The sequence below is a fragment of the Rhinolophus hipposideros genome, assembly GCF_964194185.1.
Source record: "Rhinolophus hipposideros genome assembly, chromosome: 13".
NCBI classification, from domain to species: domain Eukaryota; kingdom Metazoa; phylum Chordata; class Mammalia; order Chiroptera; family Rhinolophidae; genus Rhinolophus; species Rhinolophus hipposideros.
Window position 1 is genome coordinate 55,613,476 of NC_138059.1, and position 18,550 is coordinate 55,632,025.

Here is an 18,550-nt window from a genome sequence, read left to right on the forward strand (position 1 = left end):
AAGTATGGAATAGCATTTGCCATACAGTTCCTAAATTTTGACATTTCCTATAGGAAAAGGGTGCATGATCAGACCTGGGCAGGCTTTCATTCCAGCTTCCAATTTTCAGTAAAATGGGCTGTGGTTGCACTCTGCCTATAAATCTACTCCTGGTGGTTCATGGTGGCGAATTCTTGGCCTGTAGGGTTTTAGGAGTCTCAGTTTTCATTCTCGAGCATCTCAAGAAGCTTATAGAGCTGTGTGGGGGTGTGGAGGGTGAGGGCTGGAAAACTCAGTAGGAAGACTGCAAAAGGGGAAGCAAAGGTTATTGTCCCTAGTGCTTTTTAAAATCCTATTTTTGCCAAGCCATCTTAGAATCCTTTCAGACTCTATCTTGTATGTAGAAATAGGATTTAAAAATTCAAAAATACAACACCTGTAATGAAAGTTTTGCTTGTTTCAACTTCTGGGTAGAAGGTAGCTAGCTACTTTTGGGGTAAAAAAAGTTATTGTCATCACTGATCATTCTAGAGTGCTCTCATCTTAAACTAGTGACAGTTGCCCCCACCCCCAGTTTCCCTCCCAATTTATAACAGCATTGTCATTTTCTTTCGTTTTTAAATCATCAGCCTTAATGTACAAGCACCTCCTTGTATAAGTATCTTATCTAACTTTTCTAGTCAAGGTCCAGATAGCCTTTCACACAGGATATTTACAAACAACTAGATTACATGAGACCCTTAGATCAGAACTCATTAGGAAGACCTGCCCCCTCCCCATCCTCTCCCCAGCATCCCACTGATGCTATCTTGTGCTAAGTTTTTGAATCGACTCAGTTGTTCTTGACTCAACCTAGCATTTTTGAAAAAAGAAACCCAAGCTTCAGCATTTAATAAAAGTGTGATTCTCTTGTAGGATGGCACCAAGCATTATAAAAAGCCTGATGGACCACACCATTCCTGAGGTTTAAAAGTCATGGCACAATGGAAACTTCGCTGAACTTCTCCAGTTTACTTCTTTGGCAACTTAACTTTATATTATGCACATGAAGCTTTCTAGGAGCCAGAGAGCATATGCTGCATGAGGACCTTCTAGCTCACATTATGGCTGGGGATCTCTGTTTGATCTGATACCTTGTTCAGACTTCAAGATAGTTGTAGCCTTATCCTGGTTTTACAGATGTGAAACTTTGAAAAGATTTACTGACTTTCATAGAATAGTTTCTCTACTGGCAACCTGATGCTTTTATAAGCCATTATCATTAGAATGACTGATGCAGGCTTAGCTTTGTTAGAACTTTTATCCTAGGTATCAAGTAATGCTGTTCATATTACTTAAGTTCATTTGCATTTTTACTGTTAACCATAGTATATTTAGAATGATTGCTTTTGATAGTTTTTTTTAGCGTGTGTGTGTGTGTGTATAGTGCATTTATAAAACACCAATTAAATAACACTGGTTTCATTCCATGTAAGCATTACACAGTGTATGTAGGTTGCAAGACATTGTGTTGATTATTAAAGTTTAACTACCTTCAATTAATATGCTTGAACTATCGCCTTAACTATGTTCAGCATCTAAAGTAAAAGCCAAAATATAACTATTGCTGCCTTCTGAAACCCAAAATGCAGTTCTATATTAAACTGAAATGTACACTAGCCCAGAATAATTTAATGATACATACTGAGCTATAGCATCACTGCTTAGTTGCATTTGAGATTTTCTAGTCATTGTGTAACGTAAACTTCTTTCTTCTAAAAGTTACTGGTATCATTTTCTGAAAAGTGAACTACTATATTTAATGTAAAAATTCTTAACTATAAGTGGGATAAACTTTTGACTCCCTTTTTTCATTTGTAGATTAAGTGGAATAATAGCTAATTTTGATATTTCACTCTTACCATTATGTAACCTAGCTACTTTGAGATGGTCTTAGAATGTTGTCCTGGTAATTAGTTCCATTTCCTGACTCCTCCCTGCAAACAAAATGGCATTGACACTTTATCCTGCCTTTTTTTCTTTGTGGATTATGCCTACTCTAATTAAATATGTATAAATAAAGTTAAATTTTAGTCTGCCTATTATTGCATCATTTGGAAACTGTCCATGGCTTTCTCCAAACTTGTGCATGACCTAGAAAACAGGCATGGAAAATTCACCTTGGGCCCGTGGGAGAGTGTCATCGCCACCACAGCTGACACCCAGGGGCCCTGAGAAAAGCCCTCTATGCGGAGAGTGGGAGTGTCGGGAAAAGTGCTTCTAGCTGTGAACCCCGGATTGACAGGTCCGCATCCCTCAGGTCTGAGCAGCAGGACCTCAGGCTGTAGACTCACCCTAGCAATACCTCAGACCAAGTGATGCTTAAAGACACTTAAAACTGACTGAAAATTCTATCACCCTGGTCTGATTTGAGTTTTTCCCCCAGCCATACTGTCTGCAAGGTACAACAATATTTTTAAAGAGTAGAAAAAATTTTTAAATCACATAATTACTGTGGTTCAAAAAAGAAACTCAGTGCTACTGCCTTACAGCTACTTTGCTATCTGGACTTGGGTCTGAAGATAGTTCCAAAAGTGTAAGAACAACATTCACCTCACTAAGTGTGGTTTTCTAGAAGGATCGATACTTAAAGTTCTTAAAATGTATTTGTCTTTGTAATACATCATTTAAATAAGAAAATGAAAATGGCTTTCATTACAGAAAAATATTTTTAATGTAGAAAAGATGAGCATTTGATAGCTATAATGAAATAAATGGTTCCTATACACAGTAAACAACTTCTAATCCTTCCCCAGGTTCTCAGAATCTGGGGACAGTAGGTTATAGAAAGTAACCACTCCATGAAAACACATACCCAAAAAACCCACTAGGCAGGATTTGTGTAGATCAGTAAGACAAAATAGAGTGACTCGGAAGAAGAGAATACTGCACGTTTTCTTGGAAAATTCTAAATTGTTCAATGCTTTCTGGAAGTCTACCCAGCCCAGTTTAGTACCTCTTAACTACTTACTTTGTCTTCTGACCAACCATCTGCCTTATAAATGTAATGTTTTCTCCCTAACACTGTCATATCTTTATCTGCCTTAAAAGGTGGCAACTAATGGCTTTCAATGAAGTCACCATGATTTAGAAAGTTTAAAACCACACATTTCTCATGTGGTAAAACTTCTAATTACTATCATTGCACATTCACCAATTCATTTAACAGTTAACATTAAATAGAGTTCAATTTAATACTCAGGAGAGGAAAAGGCACTTAATACTGTAATTTCCAGAACATAATTTGTCTGTCTTCCCCTCCTGTGATGATACTGCTACACTGTTCATTCATCCATATACATGTCACAGCACCTAAGAGAAAGAGACATTGTGGTTAGGGTGTAAGTTGACCAGGAGGCTCCCAAAGATAAACTAGTAAGTACTGTGTTGTCTTGTCTCATCCTAAAGTCTTTGTAGAAATTAAAAACTGCTTGGTACAGGAACTTGTGAGGAATAAGAAACCATTTAAAAGTAAAGCTAAAACTGGCAATTAGGGGTACAGAACAGAATGCAAATACATGTTCCTCTAACAAAAGTCAGGAAGCAGATGAGGGAGAAGGTGGGGAATTAGTGTTAAGTGTCCTGATTTACTTCCATGTCTACTGGAAGGAGTCATGCTATTTAAAGCTAGTGACTTGGGATAAAGGCATAGACAACGTCACTTTGATGTGCAATACTAAGAAGAAATAATCCTACAAAACTGAGTGACGGAAGAGAATGAAGGTTAGACGTTACTGCTCATTGTGGGAAGTCAACAAACGTATAATGTAAGCAGAAAGAATCTCCAAGAGACACTATTAAGTGAAAAGAACAACGGACAGACCAATTACATACACATGCAAAAACACCTGCTCAATAATAAGAGGACACACATCCAGGACAAACTGGGAAACGTCCTCCAAGAACTGGGAGGTAGGAGTCACTGGTGGGAAGAATACTTAGTTTCACTGTGATTCATTACTTTTGCATTGTTTTTTTAAACTCCTATTTAAAAATAAACTTAGAGCTCTTACTATGGTTTTTAATTTTTCATATGAAAGTTAATGTAAAAACTTTCTTTTTGGAGTCAAATGTCTGTGAACATAAATCTAAATCCCGAAGGACCCAAGAGATACAGATCACCTAGCCAACCAGGATGCTGGAGGGGGATGTTTACAGCACGGAGGGCACCGGGGATTTCTGCCTGAGAGCAGCATGTTCCCTGATAGGAAAGCAGGTTTGAATCTTAATTTTGTATCTGACTTTACTGAATTCCTTTATCAGGTCTAATAGTTTTTTGAGGTTCTCTATATGTAATATGTCATCTGCAACTGAGTTTTTCTGCTTCCTTCCCAATTTGGATGCCTTTTATTCCTTTTTCTTGTCTGACGGCTGTAGCTAGGACTTCTAGGAAAGCAAGTTTGACTTCAATATTTTAGGAAAAAAGGTCAAGTCAACTGAGTTAACTCTTACCTGTATGGCCCTGTATTCTCTCCGTGATTTTTCCTCCGAGGAGGTCCCAAACAAGCAGTTCACCAGACTGACTTCCAGATAAAACAGTGTTTCCATCCCAGAGAAAGCACCTGCAAGAACGATTTAGAACTAATCATTTCATTGTTCATCGTGAAGGAAGGGCTATATTGCAAGCCCAAATGACGTGACCATGAACTTGTATGTATGTAAATGTCTTCATGAGTTTCCCAAGAAAACATACCTCTGGGGCTCTTCTGAAGTCATAGAGGAGATAAGCATTCCTGTCTGCACATCGATGACATTCACACAGCCATCTTCTCCTGTGCTGAGGACATGGCGACTGTCTGTAACGCGAGGCAAAACCGCTACAAGTTACAGCTTCAGAGTGGCTTTTACATAGAATATTCTCAGATTTTATTTCTGAATCTGGTGGCCTAATGTTCACTTAAGCTACTTGTTTTATTTAACCAATGACTATCCTGTCCTTAAAATGCTTCTGTTTCTGAGAGCTGATGACACTTTGGTGTAAGTTCATTTATATCTTTCAAACTACTTTATCTAGTGAGTTGAGGAATGAATAATGTCCAACACAGCTTTTCTACTAGGCACAAATGCCAAGTATAGTGGATTCTGCCACGAAGCAGCCTTAGCTACAGGCAAAATGTCTTTAATCAGAAAGTATTTTTCTTTTTACATTTGTATTTATTTCAAAATAATAATTCCAATTCCCCCGGTTTAATCTGTATTAAAAAGGATAATACTACCTGGGCTAAAAGCAGTATCACATACTGTTCCTGAATGGCATGGAACCTGCTGCAATAAGGTGGCCATAGTGAGATCCCAAATATTCACGGTGCCTTCTTTGGTGCCTGAAACCAAGAGTGTGCTTGCAGCATTTAGACTGATTGTATCCACCTAAGAAAGAAAACACATACATATTTCATTTAGAATTATCGTCATAAGCTATGTTTCCCTAGGCCAATTCAAATATGCGGACATAATTATATAAATTAAACGCTACGGTACAGTGTAACGGTGTAACTAATGCAGATATATTTCAACATCACCTATTGAATGATATTTTATTTAAAAATGAAATTCTTCATATGCTAGTGCATAAAATGAAGTATTGCTAAGGGAAATGTAATGCTGTTTTAAAATAGCCTAAAACTGACAGTCTAACTCCATGAATAATAAGTTGGAGCCAAACTTCCTGGAGCACAGGCGATGGGTGTTTATTTGAGGAGTTTGGGAGAACAGGGAGATCTCTCAAGGTTATCCTTGCATATCCATCTTGAATTACTTATTATTTGTCTAGTTGATCTGTCAACCATGCAAATTAGGCATCACTTCCCCACCTGAGAAAAGGCAGTACTGTAAGCTACAGCCTAAGATGCAGCAGTATGACCCAGTGGAAACAGAGCACGTGAAAAGAACAAAGTGCCAGCCTTGGTTCCGCCCCAGGCTGAGTGCACTTGGGCCACCCAGATATCAGGTCGGTGTCCTCAGCTGTTGGATGTGCATATCCTAGACAGACGGTCCCTTCCACTTTCTATTTCAGAAAACATGAAAGATGGGTCACAGCTTGTTGCCGCAAATAGTTTGAGGGTACCCAAATACTCAATGTCAGACTGAGAGATGGGTATTTTGGAAATCTAGTTAGATGGTGGCTAATTCTCAGGGAAATAGTAAACTGGAGAAAAAAGGACAAAGTAGACTTAGAAACCCAAAGAGTCAACTCAAAGAACTGAGAGTGAGCCTATGATCTCCAATAAGCAAAACAAAGCAAAAGGTCATAAACACGTAAGTAAAACCAAGAATCTCACCCTCACCCTCACCCCTGACTTTGAAGCTCAGCTTTCATGCACTTTGGTGGCCGGTACTCACACTGACATCATGTTCCAGCTCGGCCAGCATGTCAAACTGGTGTCTTTTGGTGCCTGTCATTTCTGCAGGAACAGCAGACCACACCTAGAATGAAACAGTGCAGAAGGTATTTGCAAACATTTAATAGGAAAGCATTTCTAATACATTCAGGAAGAACTCTCTTCACTGACCAACTTCCACTGAATATACTTGCCAACAACAGGAAGCTACGTTAATGCTCTGGTTCCTGTCCCACAGGGCCCCTGCCTGTATTCCACCACCATGTGCCCACCAAGAGTCAACTGTGTTTCCCTCCCTTGCACTTGCTGTTGTAATGATGTGACTTAAGTAATGTGTGAACTAAGGAAATGAGTACAGAAGTGTTGTAGTGTCTATTAATGCTTTGAGAAGACTCAAAAAGGCAAGTCACCAAGAAAATTACTAAAATTAGGTATAGGTAAGAAAACTTATCTACAAAAATGGTGCAAATAATTCTTACAAATCTTTCGCAGGAATTTTAATGGTTTTAGGTTCTTGCTTTCTTTTTATATAACTGAAGATTGGAAACGGAAGACAATGAATAGTGGTGTGATTGATGGACGGTCCTACATCAATAGAATGGGGAATGAATGTGCATTTGTATGCTCTAACTTTCAGTAAAATGCATTATCTTTTAATGATTCCCCACTTTCACTTGACATTTTCTGATTAACTGATCAACTGCTAGTTCAAACTGTATTAGGTAAGAGGGGCTGCGACTGCACATTTCTCTATAACTCTTCTGGGTAACAAATAATAGATCAGTCAACCCCCAGTTAAACACACAGTACAAAAATCATGAAGACTTCCTATCATATTGAGACGTGCACACATAAAGAAAACAGGTAATAATATTCAACATCCTTACGTATCACTTACATACTTTGTGAAAAATAGTGAAGTGATTGAACACATTAACAGGCAATTGAATTCTTTATAACATTTGAATCATCCAAACATTGTAAGTTAGAAATTATATATAAACCTTCACTGTAGAGTCCCATGATGCAGAATATAGCCTGTTGTCATGCCAACAGATCTTACTAACAGCATCATCATGTCCCATTAATGTGTCCTGGCGTCTTCCAAATGCTATGGAATAAAAATAGCTAACATAAAAGATAATGAGAACTATTAAAACAATATTCAGCTTAATTTTAAGACTCTTAAACACATATTCCAGAAACATTGTTTAATTCTGCACTTACTAAGCCCCAACAGAATAATAAATTACTTGTTCTCATGTGATCAAACCAAAATACTGAAAATCTTAATTTAAAACTAGAAATTTCCAGGTCTAGCTCATCTGTTTTTACCTTAATTTAAAACTTAAAGAAAAATAGAGTCCAATTGGAGAAATGTATTAGATTCAAATAATCATATTCAAATCCAACAGTATTATCCTCATTTAATATTTGTTGTTTTTTTTTTGTTTTTTTTAAACCAGTGTCCTGCCAGCGGAAGATTCTGTCCTCTCCTGTTTCACAGCCACAAAGGTAGCTATGTGCGTGTGGAATTACCCAGAAGCACGCACAGATACATACATGTTATTATCCCATGAAGAACTTATGACAGTGGCATCTCCTGGTAAAAGTAAACAAGATGATAAAGCCTGAAATACAAATGATTCAACATTAATAACCTACAATAATTATGAAATCCCAAACATGGTAAAACTCTTATACGATCCCCCTCCACCCACGGCCCTCCCACCCAATTAATGTTCGAATTCTGTTTATGTTGGCCCTCCTCACATTTACAAAGTTTTTTTCAACTGGCTAATTCAAGATGCCTTATTTCCTCCCAAGCGCAGGAAAGAAAGTCAAAGCGTGTCAAGTGCAGGAGGATCTTCCTGATGATGCTCAGGGATGGGAAGGCCCTCACTCCCTGTGGGGCTAGAGGGCCTCCTACGGACAGCAGGGAAATCACGGGAAGGGTGAGCGGGGATTTTCCTCAAGAATGCAAATACCCTTTCAGGATTACAGATTTATGTGGGGAAGGAAAACTTCCAAAATTCTCTAGGGAATTTCAAAATCTTTCAGATGAATTACATCAATAATAAATATATTATTCAGGAGAACTGGTTTTCTAGTATTATGTATCCTACCAGCTCAGAAATGCATGTTATTTAAGTAGCACATACACATTTAATTTAGTCTGACAATTCCGAAAAAGGAAAAAAACTTTTGTTTTCTAACTTTTTTTTTTATTGGGGAATATTGGGGAATAGTGTGTTTTACCAGAATGTCAAATCATTGTTTTTGTGTTTTTGTCCCCAATCTAGTTGTGGGGGGCACAGCTCAGCTCCAAGTCAAGTCATTGTTTTCAATCTAGTTGTGGAGGGTGCAGCTCACTGGCCTATGTGGGAATCGAACCAGTGACTTTGGTGTTATGAGCACTGCGCTCCAACCGCTGAACCAACTGGCCGATCCAGGAAAAATTTATTAAGGAGAATTCTACTGGGTTCAAGTTTTTTAGGCTACAAATAAAATCACATTATTATGAGAAAGAGGCAACTTGAAAAAAAGTTAAATTTAACGTAGAAGTAATTAATCTAAGGCATTCTGTAGGTACTACACAGAAATAAACTTAATTGTTCTGGGAGAAATGAAATGTCTTTATCTCTGTATGTACAAAACCAAATGCTACATGAATTTCTATCATAATTGTGATTTAAAATTAAAATGAACTCACCATATTTGAAAATGATATACTTCTTTGCAACATTTTGGATTGCTTAGAAAACATCTTCAAGGTGGAATCTAATTTAATAATGAGAAAGCAAACATGTAAGAACAATTCCCAGACTCTTATAGAGGACAAAGAATGCTGCCCTTGTTCCTGAAGCCCCAGCAGAACACTCCTGGTATATCCTGGGTGGTAAATGGGGCTAGATGACCTAAGGCTTCATCCAACATTAAGATTCTATGATCTGCAACTCCATGACAAGGAAATCAATTTAAAACCCCGTACAGCCACAGCATACTGCTGACATCTGAGCATGACTGAACGCAGAGTTAAGTCTAATAACAGATATAAGCTAAACAGGAGTAAAATAGCAATTTTAATATTAAAGAAAACAAAAACGTTGTGGTAACATAAGTTTTTTTTAAGAAATTAGCCCAATTATGGTGTGATACCTTGTCCTGAATCAACATTTATGGAAGAGAATCACTAGTTTTCTAAAGTAATAAAGTAGGGATTAAATTGTCGAAGCTTTTAATTTCCCCCGCTAACAGAAGTTTTAGAAGTGAATCAAAACTACCTCTTAAAAACCAAGACTGGGAAATTACAACGTACTCCAAACATCCCATATTTGAAATATACAATATTTCCTCATTTGTAAACATACTTGTGTTACTGTGCAAAAGGTCTGGCTGCTTGCCGCACGAAAGCCAAAACTCTAGAGGCGAGGTTGGTGGGAAGAAAAGCAGGTTTATTCCAAATGCCAGCATTAAGGGAAGGCAGTGGACTCCGTGTCACAAATACTGCTTTCCTTTGAATACCGCCAAAAGGTTTTATAGACACGGAACAACAGAAGAAGTTAGCCAGACAACTTGTGGGTGTGGTGGGGGGGCAGGGGAAGGGGAGATGTGGGAGAAGGCTTCCTAGAGGCTATTCTGCCTCAGGGTCAGAGTGAATCCCATACAGTCCCAAAGAACCCCTCCCAAGTTAGCGGAATAAACAGAACCATTGGAACTGGTATGCATAGTAAGTGCACAGTAAACAGAGTCATCAACGTTTGAGGGCGAGAGGGAAACAAAAAAGGGAAAGAAAAAAAAACACCTCAAAAAGTCCCAAGCCAAACCAACGTCAAATCGAATTACATCAGAAGTTTAAATTTCAAAAACAGAAGATACAGGGTCACGATTACACTTGCACAACACGATAAATAAAAGGTCAGAATGAGCTTTAAGTAATTTATTCTGTGTAGTAAAATTTAGTATTTCAACCTAGTTTTTGCAACACCAACTTACAGAAAAGCTGAGACTGCATAAACAGGAGCCTAAGTAAAACACCCTCCAGCATTAGCTTGAAAATGAAAACAGAAGAACAAACACAATATCCCTGAGCTTTACCCTGAGGGGATAACTCACTGATATTCTATTCTTCCCAACTTTGCCTTTGATTCTAAAGAATGGCCTCTCTACAGGCCATTCTGAGTGTTCTCACCACAAAGTCTACTTGAGCTTATGCATTTGGGGCATCCTACAGAAAACTGTGAGCCAGCCTGGTATGGACAATGCTTTCCTTGAAATCAAAGGTTCCCTCAAGGTACCAAGTGAGAACAGGAAGGAAGTAATCATGTCACAGGTGGCTGGAAGCGCTCGTCTTATAGGTGATGGGTGGGTCCCTGTCATGTCACGGACCTAAACATGCACTGCATATTTGAGGAAGAAACATAACTTTGGGGTGACAATCAAGATACAGCTATAAATCAGTAATAGGAATTATTAAGAGTGAGAAGAAACCAACAGAAAAAAATAGAAGCTTTTGACTTAAAAAACAAACAAACAACCTCACAAAGAAGCACTGTAATGCTTAATAAGTCGCCGAGGTTTAAAGCCTTGATGCTCCTAAAATTCATGGTTTACAAGGTCCTACAATAAACTGAAGGATTCAACAAACCATGTCAGACAAATCCAGGTAAGAACACAAGCTCTGCTTAAAGGTGAAGAATTTTGTCTTGTGTTACAGTGCTGGCAAGCTCAGCAGGTAGCAATCCTGGCAAAACACGGACTGCTTCCTTCTATCAGCCATCGTCCCAGTGACCCCAACATGGCCCAGTGTGTATCCTGTACGTTCACTTCCTTTGGTCTACAGTATTTTCTGTGCTGTGCGGAAAATTCTGTTTTATAAAATCTCAGATTGTATTTGAAAGACAAAGGAATGACATGCTACAGTTAATAAACCATGATTACAGAATCTGAGAGTAGTAACTGAGTTATCTGGAAGTATAGTTGGATAGAACCATTTCTTAACTTAATGGATGAAAAATACAATTTCCTATGATAAAGACTAAAGAGCAAGTAGACTCCAAAACAGTCCGCTACTAATTTTGGGGTACAACCAGTTATCTTCAGACCCAAGCAGGATAGCTAACATATTACCTCTTTCATCTTCACACCTTTCAGAGTGCCTGTCACCGTACACTGAACATAAGGGGGACAAGGCATGCTTTAACTAATCACATATTGAGTCGACTGCCAGGAAAAAGCAGTGTATAGCAATAGATGTATAGTCCTTCTGGAAGATCAAAACGGTAAAATTCTAATGTGTCACTAAAATATAGGTCATGTCAACTAGCCATTGCAGGGTTTTTCATAGTTTGAAAATGTATAAGCACATTAACAACGTATGAATTAGATTTCGAGCTAAATTCTACAATAAACGCCCTGAATATATGCTGAGTGACAAAAATGAAAAACTTAACAGCAAATCTGCATTTCTGCGTGCTGAACCGCACCTCGCCCTGTCAGGCCCCAGGTCTGACCTGGCAGCTGCAGCCCTCCTTCCTGTTCTCACTTGGACCCGTGAGGAGCATATCCGCCTCCCAGGCTTGTGGGAAGGGCTCCCCAAACAACTAGATGGGAAGCAGCAATTCCTGTCGGATCTCTTATAGTTTGGGAAACCTTCCCAGAAACAGAAAGGCATTTTTTCATGGCTGTTTTTGGCAAATGCCAATAAAATTGGATGCAGTATACTACAAATCAATTGCTCAAAATCTATTTTATGTGCAGGCAGCACATGCAACTACAGTCCTGGACTGAGAATTAAAGAACTTGGGCACTTTAGGATTCTAGGTAAGCCACTTTTCAGGTAGGAAGACATACCTTGTGAGGTTGTAAAGACTGAAGACCCATTGCAAGACACCGCTATTCCAGTAATCGTCCTGTTTAAAACAAAGTTTTATAAATTATCATCAACTATGTACTAGGTCACTAGTGTCTTTCAAGTCCTTGATTTAATTTTACTGAGCTTCTGGAATTTTTTTTCTCCACAGCTCGTTGGCTGGATCTATCCCACAGGAGACCAGCCATTAATAAAACATCGCTTGGCAACTTGTAATTCTGTTTGGCAATACTTGTGGCTAGAAAACATTCCCACTCTTCCCTTCCCTAGTTGCCACATTCGAAGTTTAAAATATTTCTGACAATTGGGAAACTACTAATGCTTCTTCTTTAATTCCACCTTACTTGACCATCACTCAAATTACTGAAACTTTTCTTTACAATCACTTCACTTGCTTCATTACTGAATTGAATTTCCGTAGCATCTGTGCAGTGATGACACGACTGTCTGGTTCTAGCATGTCCTGGTAAAGGTTCATTCATGTCTTCACTGCCTGGATGACGAGGCCCCTTTCTACATGCCGTTTAGAGAAGCTGAGAGAAGAAAAGCCATTGCTATCATGAATAAGGAGGAATTATGTATTCTTTTCAAGAGGCTGTGCTCTGGTTTTAAACCACTGTTCTGAACTAGACTGGCACATTCCATTTCACGCACGACCAACGGTGTACGTGGTATCAAAATGTTAGACAAGACGTCCATGGCCATGGAGCGGGACAACGAGCCTTGTCTCTGGGCCAGGGTTTTCTTATCGGCAACAGGATGGATGAGGCAACGTCAGTGCTGCTCAAACCTTCCTTTCTACCCAAGTGTTTTGTAAATATCCTTGGCAGAAGACGAATACTCATCAGCCCTCTGGGTCCAACAGCAAGCACGATTTCTTGGTAGTGTAGGTATTCTTTTTAAAATCCCTGTGAACTTCTCAATGTGATCTCTCTCTCTCTCTCTCTCTCTCTATGTGTATATATATATGTATATATATATACACACACACACACATATACACATATGTATACACACATACGTATACATATACATATACACATACACATATACACACATACATATACATATATATGCACACATACAGAGTGTGCCAAAAAATTGTATACATATTTTAAGAAAGGAAAAAACTATTAAAATTGTAATACTCAATATATATCGATAACAAAAGGTGAATACAAGTCATGTAGACCTCTGCAATTACAAGAGGTGCTCAAAGTGGTTACCATCAGTGTCCAGACACTTCTGATTATGAACTGCTGCTTGAGCAACGTTGATCAAAGTGTCCACTTGTACACATTTTTTGGCACCCCCGGTATATACACACACACATTTCTTATCATTTTTTAAAAATATTTTTTCCCTTACAGCATCAGCAAATTCAACACGTAAGTAAGATACAGCACGTTTATCCCATAGCTTCACACAATCAGACTCGGGGAGCTGTATGTCCCAGTTTGAGAGGGACAAAGCCACCGGCTGCCTACAGACCCCAATGCTCTAGAATGACCGACTACAGAAATGACACAGCGTGGTGGGCCAGCACAAATCTATTTTGTGCCCAGATCTCCCGTGCTACATAGACTTCATGTGGCTGATCACTAAAGACATTGTGAGGGGATAAAAAACAATTAAGATGACACCGAAAGAGAATTAATTTCCCCCTTGACTCAACTTATAACGGTTTCACCCCAGGCCAAGACCCTTAACTTCTGCGAATATGGCACAGAGTCGTTCTTACTCTTTGTGAATTTTATGATGCTCGTGTAACTGCAGTTTGGCGATGTTATTCCAGGCCAGAGTTTTGCTTTCTTCAGTCAGGTCTTCAAAAGACTCTTCAGCTGGAGAGACTACATTGAATTATTGCTAAGTGAGTCAACTAAATTATTAACAAGCATCACACAGCAAGCATCAGAGTCACAATATTTTCTATTAAAATCAAACAACCAAGAATACAAAATATCCCACCAAAATATAATAGCTTTGAAATGTACTTGAGAGATAGCTCTATGTTAGTCAAGGAACAACAATGAGGTAGACAATCTAAATAAAAGTCATTTGGAGAAAGATTAAAAAGTATCTTTGAATACTAGAGTCTTTTTATACTTTTATCAATGTTTGCAAAGTTTTCACTTGGCTCGTAACTTGGGAACTTCAGGAACTACAACACTGAATAACCATTTCCTTGTCAGTGATCTTTGCAAACATTTGATGGTGGACGATTTGGTTTGCTAAAAATGCTGCAGTTTTGTTTCAGTTTTGAGGAGGAGAAAGCAGAGATAAAAGCAATTCCTCCAAGTGCTCCTAGACAGGACTAAATAATCCCGTCACTTCTGTTCTAAGAAGGGCGGGATAAAAGAATCACAGGACAGAGTTATGAACCTAGTGACTAAGCAGAGCATGGGTTTAAGAGGCATCACAAGATAATCCCATGGTCTTTATGACTTAACCGTGTGGGGTTATGTCTTTAAGAAGCATTCCCAGCCAGCCCTGGGTCATGTGACTCTAGCCAGCTATTCCTCCAAGCTTCAGAGCATGCTCAGCTGTGTGTGCCTAAGAAGACTGAATGAGCTTGGAACAGACAGTAGAACTGGAAATAATAAAAAAATCAAGTGATTTTGCTCCTGAAGTTCCATATAGTGTCAAACTCCTGAGAGCCTGTAAGTTTGAGGCTATCTTATGTGAAACAGAAAACATGGGTAACTGGATAAAAGTGAGGGTTCTTTCCTTCTCCAAATACTGGATATGAGAACAGGATCAAGTTCCTTTGAGCACCTAGCATATGCCTGGCACAGAATACTCTGAAAACATCTGTCAAATGATTGAATAAAAAATGTAATCAAATAAAGAAAACACAGAACCTTGAAATCAAGATATGTATGTGGGGATGGGAGAGGAGAATTACAGACAGAGGAAGTCATTTCTGGGACAGAGTAGGAAAGAATAGGGTGGATGGTGACTGTTAAAGCAGCTATATAGGGCCAGGATGTGCCAATGTGAAAAAGGAAATAGCTAAGAAGCAAACACCAGCTTGGAAAAGCACAAAAAAGAAACAGAACCATAACCGTAACAACAACAAAAATATTGCCAAGTCTCAAATTACCAGAAAATAAAAGTAATTTGATTTGCTTTAAAGTCACTAGTTAAAAACAAACAAAACAACAAAAACGAGTTTGTTTTTTCAGCAGCACCACAATAAGATGGTAAAACAATCATCTCTAAGCAGCAGCACAGTTCATGTTTGTTCTCTGCACAATCGTCAGAAACATCTTAATCACAAAAGAGAAAAAGGTGCTCACACTTAATCTCTTTGAAAAATTTACCTGGAGAATCGGCTATGGAAGCATTATGACTGGACGTTTGGGACAAACTTTTAAACTTGGGGGTGATCCTTCGAGGATGTGGTGTCACAAAGAGCTGTTTTGGGGTCTGCCCAAATTCCAAGATTTGGGTTAGCATGGCTACTTTCTCATCAGGATCCTCGATGCTTTAGAACAGAACACAAAGAATGCAGTGAACCACTAAGCTCAGTTCCCTGCAAGCACACGTTTCAAATAATGCAGATCAACAGGAGAGATTAACCTTTCAATACTAACAGCAACTATGTGCCAGAATGGTCTCAACCTCATCATAGATTTTTTTGATAATTTTCTGAGGCTCAGTAACTCACATAAATGGTGAAAGCAAGATATAATTTGTTGTAAAATCTCCATACTTTCATATTATTAAATAACTGTCTTAATCATTTAGTTAGAGGTATTTTGTAACTCAAGTAGAAACTCCTCATAGACATTAGTACCTGTTCAAGTCTACGCCGCCTTCATAGGTCAGGGGATGAAATACTGAAAAGAGAGATGTAAAACACCATTGAAAGATGTACTGTTCAGTTATGTTATACTCTGTTCAGAATTTTAAAACCCAATAATAACTTTACACTTTTATTAAAATAAACTGATTTTCACTTTGCAAAACAGACTAATATGCAACTTCAGTAAATATCAGTTTGAATTATCTTTTTTGAGCAGAAATCTAATTGGCAGGTTATCTCAGCGTCTTTCCCAGTCAGCATTATTTCCCCCTGTGGGATAGCCCGAGCCACTCTGCCTTGGGCAAGGACCTGTGAGGAATCAGGCCCCGACTGCCAGCTCCACTTCCTTGTCATCACACTGAGGAACCTGGAGGCAGGTAAGAACTGCGACTGATGAGGTGTGTTAGTGCTGGTTTCTTTCTGCTCAGTTACAAAGAAATTCTGGCGTCCTTCATAGCAGCTGAGGTTGCTGTTCTATCATGTTTTGACTGAGTTTTAATTGGAATTATCAAATAGGATGGAGAGTACATGCTAAAATTAAGATGATGGTGAAATAGATGTTTCTTAGGCAAAAGTACTTCCTCCTCTGTTGCTCAGTATTTATCTAATCTAATCCAGGATCACTGAGCCAGTAGGCATGGTTTGCTGATTGAAGATGCTTGTTGAAGAAATAAGCTTGACTGCTCTGCCTTCATTTTTGGGGGGATGGGAGGCCTTGGTTCTTTTGTTTTCATCAAACACTAAATGAACTTGCACTATTACATACCATTATGAGCCCCAACGGCCTCACTTCCTTTTTGCTTGTAGCCAAATATTAGATCAATCCACTCGTGAAGGTGCTCTGACACGTAATTACTTTCCAGTGCATCTTTGCTCTTCTGCAGAAAGTCCTCGGGACCTATTAGATTAGACTCGATCAAAACATCACAGCCTCCATTTTATTTTCTCTCATTTCTTTTGTCTATCCACATGTAGATAAAGCTTCTAGGACAGACAAGAGGCACATATCTCTTATTGAGGTTCCCCCATCATATAAAATACAAATTTTGTGAGGGAAAAAGTGGCAAAAATCATTATCACAGGATTCAGGTTTCTCAAATATACATACATGTATCAATGTTTTTACATCATAGACTCATAGAATACTTCCGATTTGGAAAAGGACTGATACTATCTCATTTAGATAGAGAATTATGCTGTTATTTCAAAATGTAGGCAACTAAATAATACTAGTGAATTATTATAATACTAGTGAAATTGTACTACTAGGTAATGAATTTCTATAATGCAATCCTTCCAAGGTGGTACTCACTTTGTGCCCAAGAGGGAAGTTCTACATCATCAACCATCTGCCCCCCTTGTCTCTTTCCCAAATCCAGCTTCAGATTATTGACTAAAAAGCTGACATCATCACCATAGAATTCTGGAATCAACTGAAAGTTTCAGGGGGTAGAAAACAGCAATAAACATTTTTAAAGCAGAAACCACAAGCCCAGTGAATCATAAACTTTTTATTTATTTATTTATTTATTTATTTATTTATTTATTTTTATTTAAGTAGAGTTGGTGTACAATCTTATACTGGTTATATTAATTTCGGGTGTACAATATAGTGATTTGACATTTTTATACATTAACTTTTTAAAAATGCTTACCTCTTTAAAATCTGTTGCACCATCCAAACAGTTTTTCCAAGTTTCTGCAATACTAAAAATGAAAAAAAAATTCAACTGATTTTAAGTCTAGCATATGGAAACAGCAACCATAGCACTTTTTCTGCAGCTAGGCGTTGTTCTACACTTTACCTGTATTGACTCATTTCTCTCACTAATTCAAAACTCTCAACATTCATCTGCGTATCCCCCTTTAACAAAACAGAAAAATTCTCTGGGCTCACATGGGAGTGAGTGAGGAGTCAGAATACGGCCCCAGATGGGATGTCTCCAACTCCATGCCATGAGCCCTGCACACACACTGCCTCACTCAAGGGCCAGCGGAGGCAGGTGCTTAAACACTGGAAAAGTCATACAACTATTTTAATAGCTCATTTCAAAAAGGAATTATAAACGTGTAGGTCTTAGAAAAAGATTGGAAAGACAGAGACCAAAAGGTTAACAATACATATTATCTCAGCTTGGTGGGATGCCAAGTGAACTTTATTTTCCTTTTGATAATTTCTGATGTTTCGGGGGTCGGGGGGAGTAAGGAAATACTTTTACAATTAAAAAAAGTTATTTACGTACTCACTGGGAATTGTATTAGATTCATAGCAGAATTATTTAGAATAATAAAATGCTGGAAACAGTCTAAATGTCCAACAATAGAGAAATGTTAATAGCTAAAATAAATAGTTAAAATATATTACCATGTTTCCCTGAAAATAAGACCTAGCCGGACAATCAGTTCTAATGCGTCTTTTAGAGCAAAAATTAATATAAGACCTGGTCTTATTTTACTATAACATAAGACCAGATCTTATATAATATAAGACCGGGTCTTATATTAATTTTTGCT

General features: G+C 38.2%; 2 protein-coding genes across 5 annotated transcripts in view; one reads left to right on the plus strand and one right to left on the minus strand.

Moving 5' to 3' along the window:
• SDCBP (syndecan binding protein) overlaps positions 1–2,056 on the plus strand; it is a 33,548-nt gene extending 31,492 nt beyond the window's left edge. For both annotated transcript variants that reach the window (XM_081070654.1, XM_081070655.1), the window contains exon 9: positions 895–2,056. In XM_081070654.1, coding sequence (XP_080926780.1) covers positions 895–949 — 55 coding nt within the window. In that variant the 3' untranslated portion in view covers positions 950–2,056. The remainder of the gene's footprint in view (positions 1–894) is intronic.
• Positions 2,057–2,166: 110 nt separating this feature from the next.
• Positions 2,167–18,550, minus strand: part of NSMAF (neutral sphingomyelinase activation associated factor) — a 63,415-nt gene continuing 47,031 nt past the window's right edge. For 2 of the 3 annotated variants that reach the window (XM_081070652.1, XM_081070653.1), the window contains 15 exons: positions 17,692–17,743; positions 17,349–17,469; positions 16,803–16,934; positions 16,028–16,070; positions 15,552–15,715; positions 13,970–14,078; positions 12,210–12,268; positions 9,070–9,137; positions 7,920–7,987; positions 7,361–7,484; positions 6,358–6,441; positions 5,235–5,385; positions 4,712–4,814; positions 4,471–4,580; positions 2,666–3,330 (listed from right to left, as the gene is read on the minus strand). In XM_081070652.1, coding sequence (XP_080926778.1) covers positions 3,236–3,330; positions 4,471–4,580; positions 4,712–4,814; positions 5,235–5,385; positions 6,358–6,441; positions 7,361–7,484; positions 7,920–7,987; positions 9,070–9,137; positions 12,210–12,268; positions 13,970–14,078; positions 15,552–15,715; positions 16,028–16,070; positions 16,803–16,934; positions 17,349–17,469; positions 17,692–17,743 — 1,483 coding nt within the window. In that variant the 3' untranslated portion in view covers positions 2,666–3,235. Of the gene's footprint in view, positions 3,331–4,470; positions 4,581–4,711; positions 4,815–5,234; positions 5,386–6,357; positions 6,442–7,360; positions 7,485–7,919; positions 7,988–9,069; positions 9,138–12,209; positions 12,269–13,969; positions 14,079–15,551; positions 15,716–16,027; positions 16,071–16,802; positions 16,935–17,348; positions 17,470–17,691; positions 17,744–18,550 lie in introns of all 3 variants that reach the window. The other variant, XM_081070651.1, reaches the window with a different exon arrangement.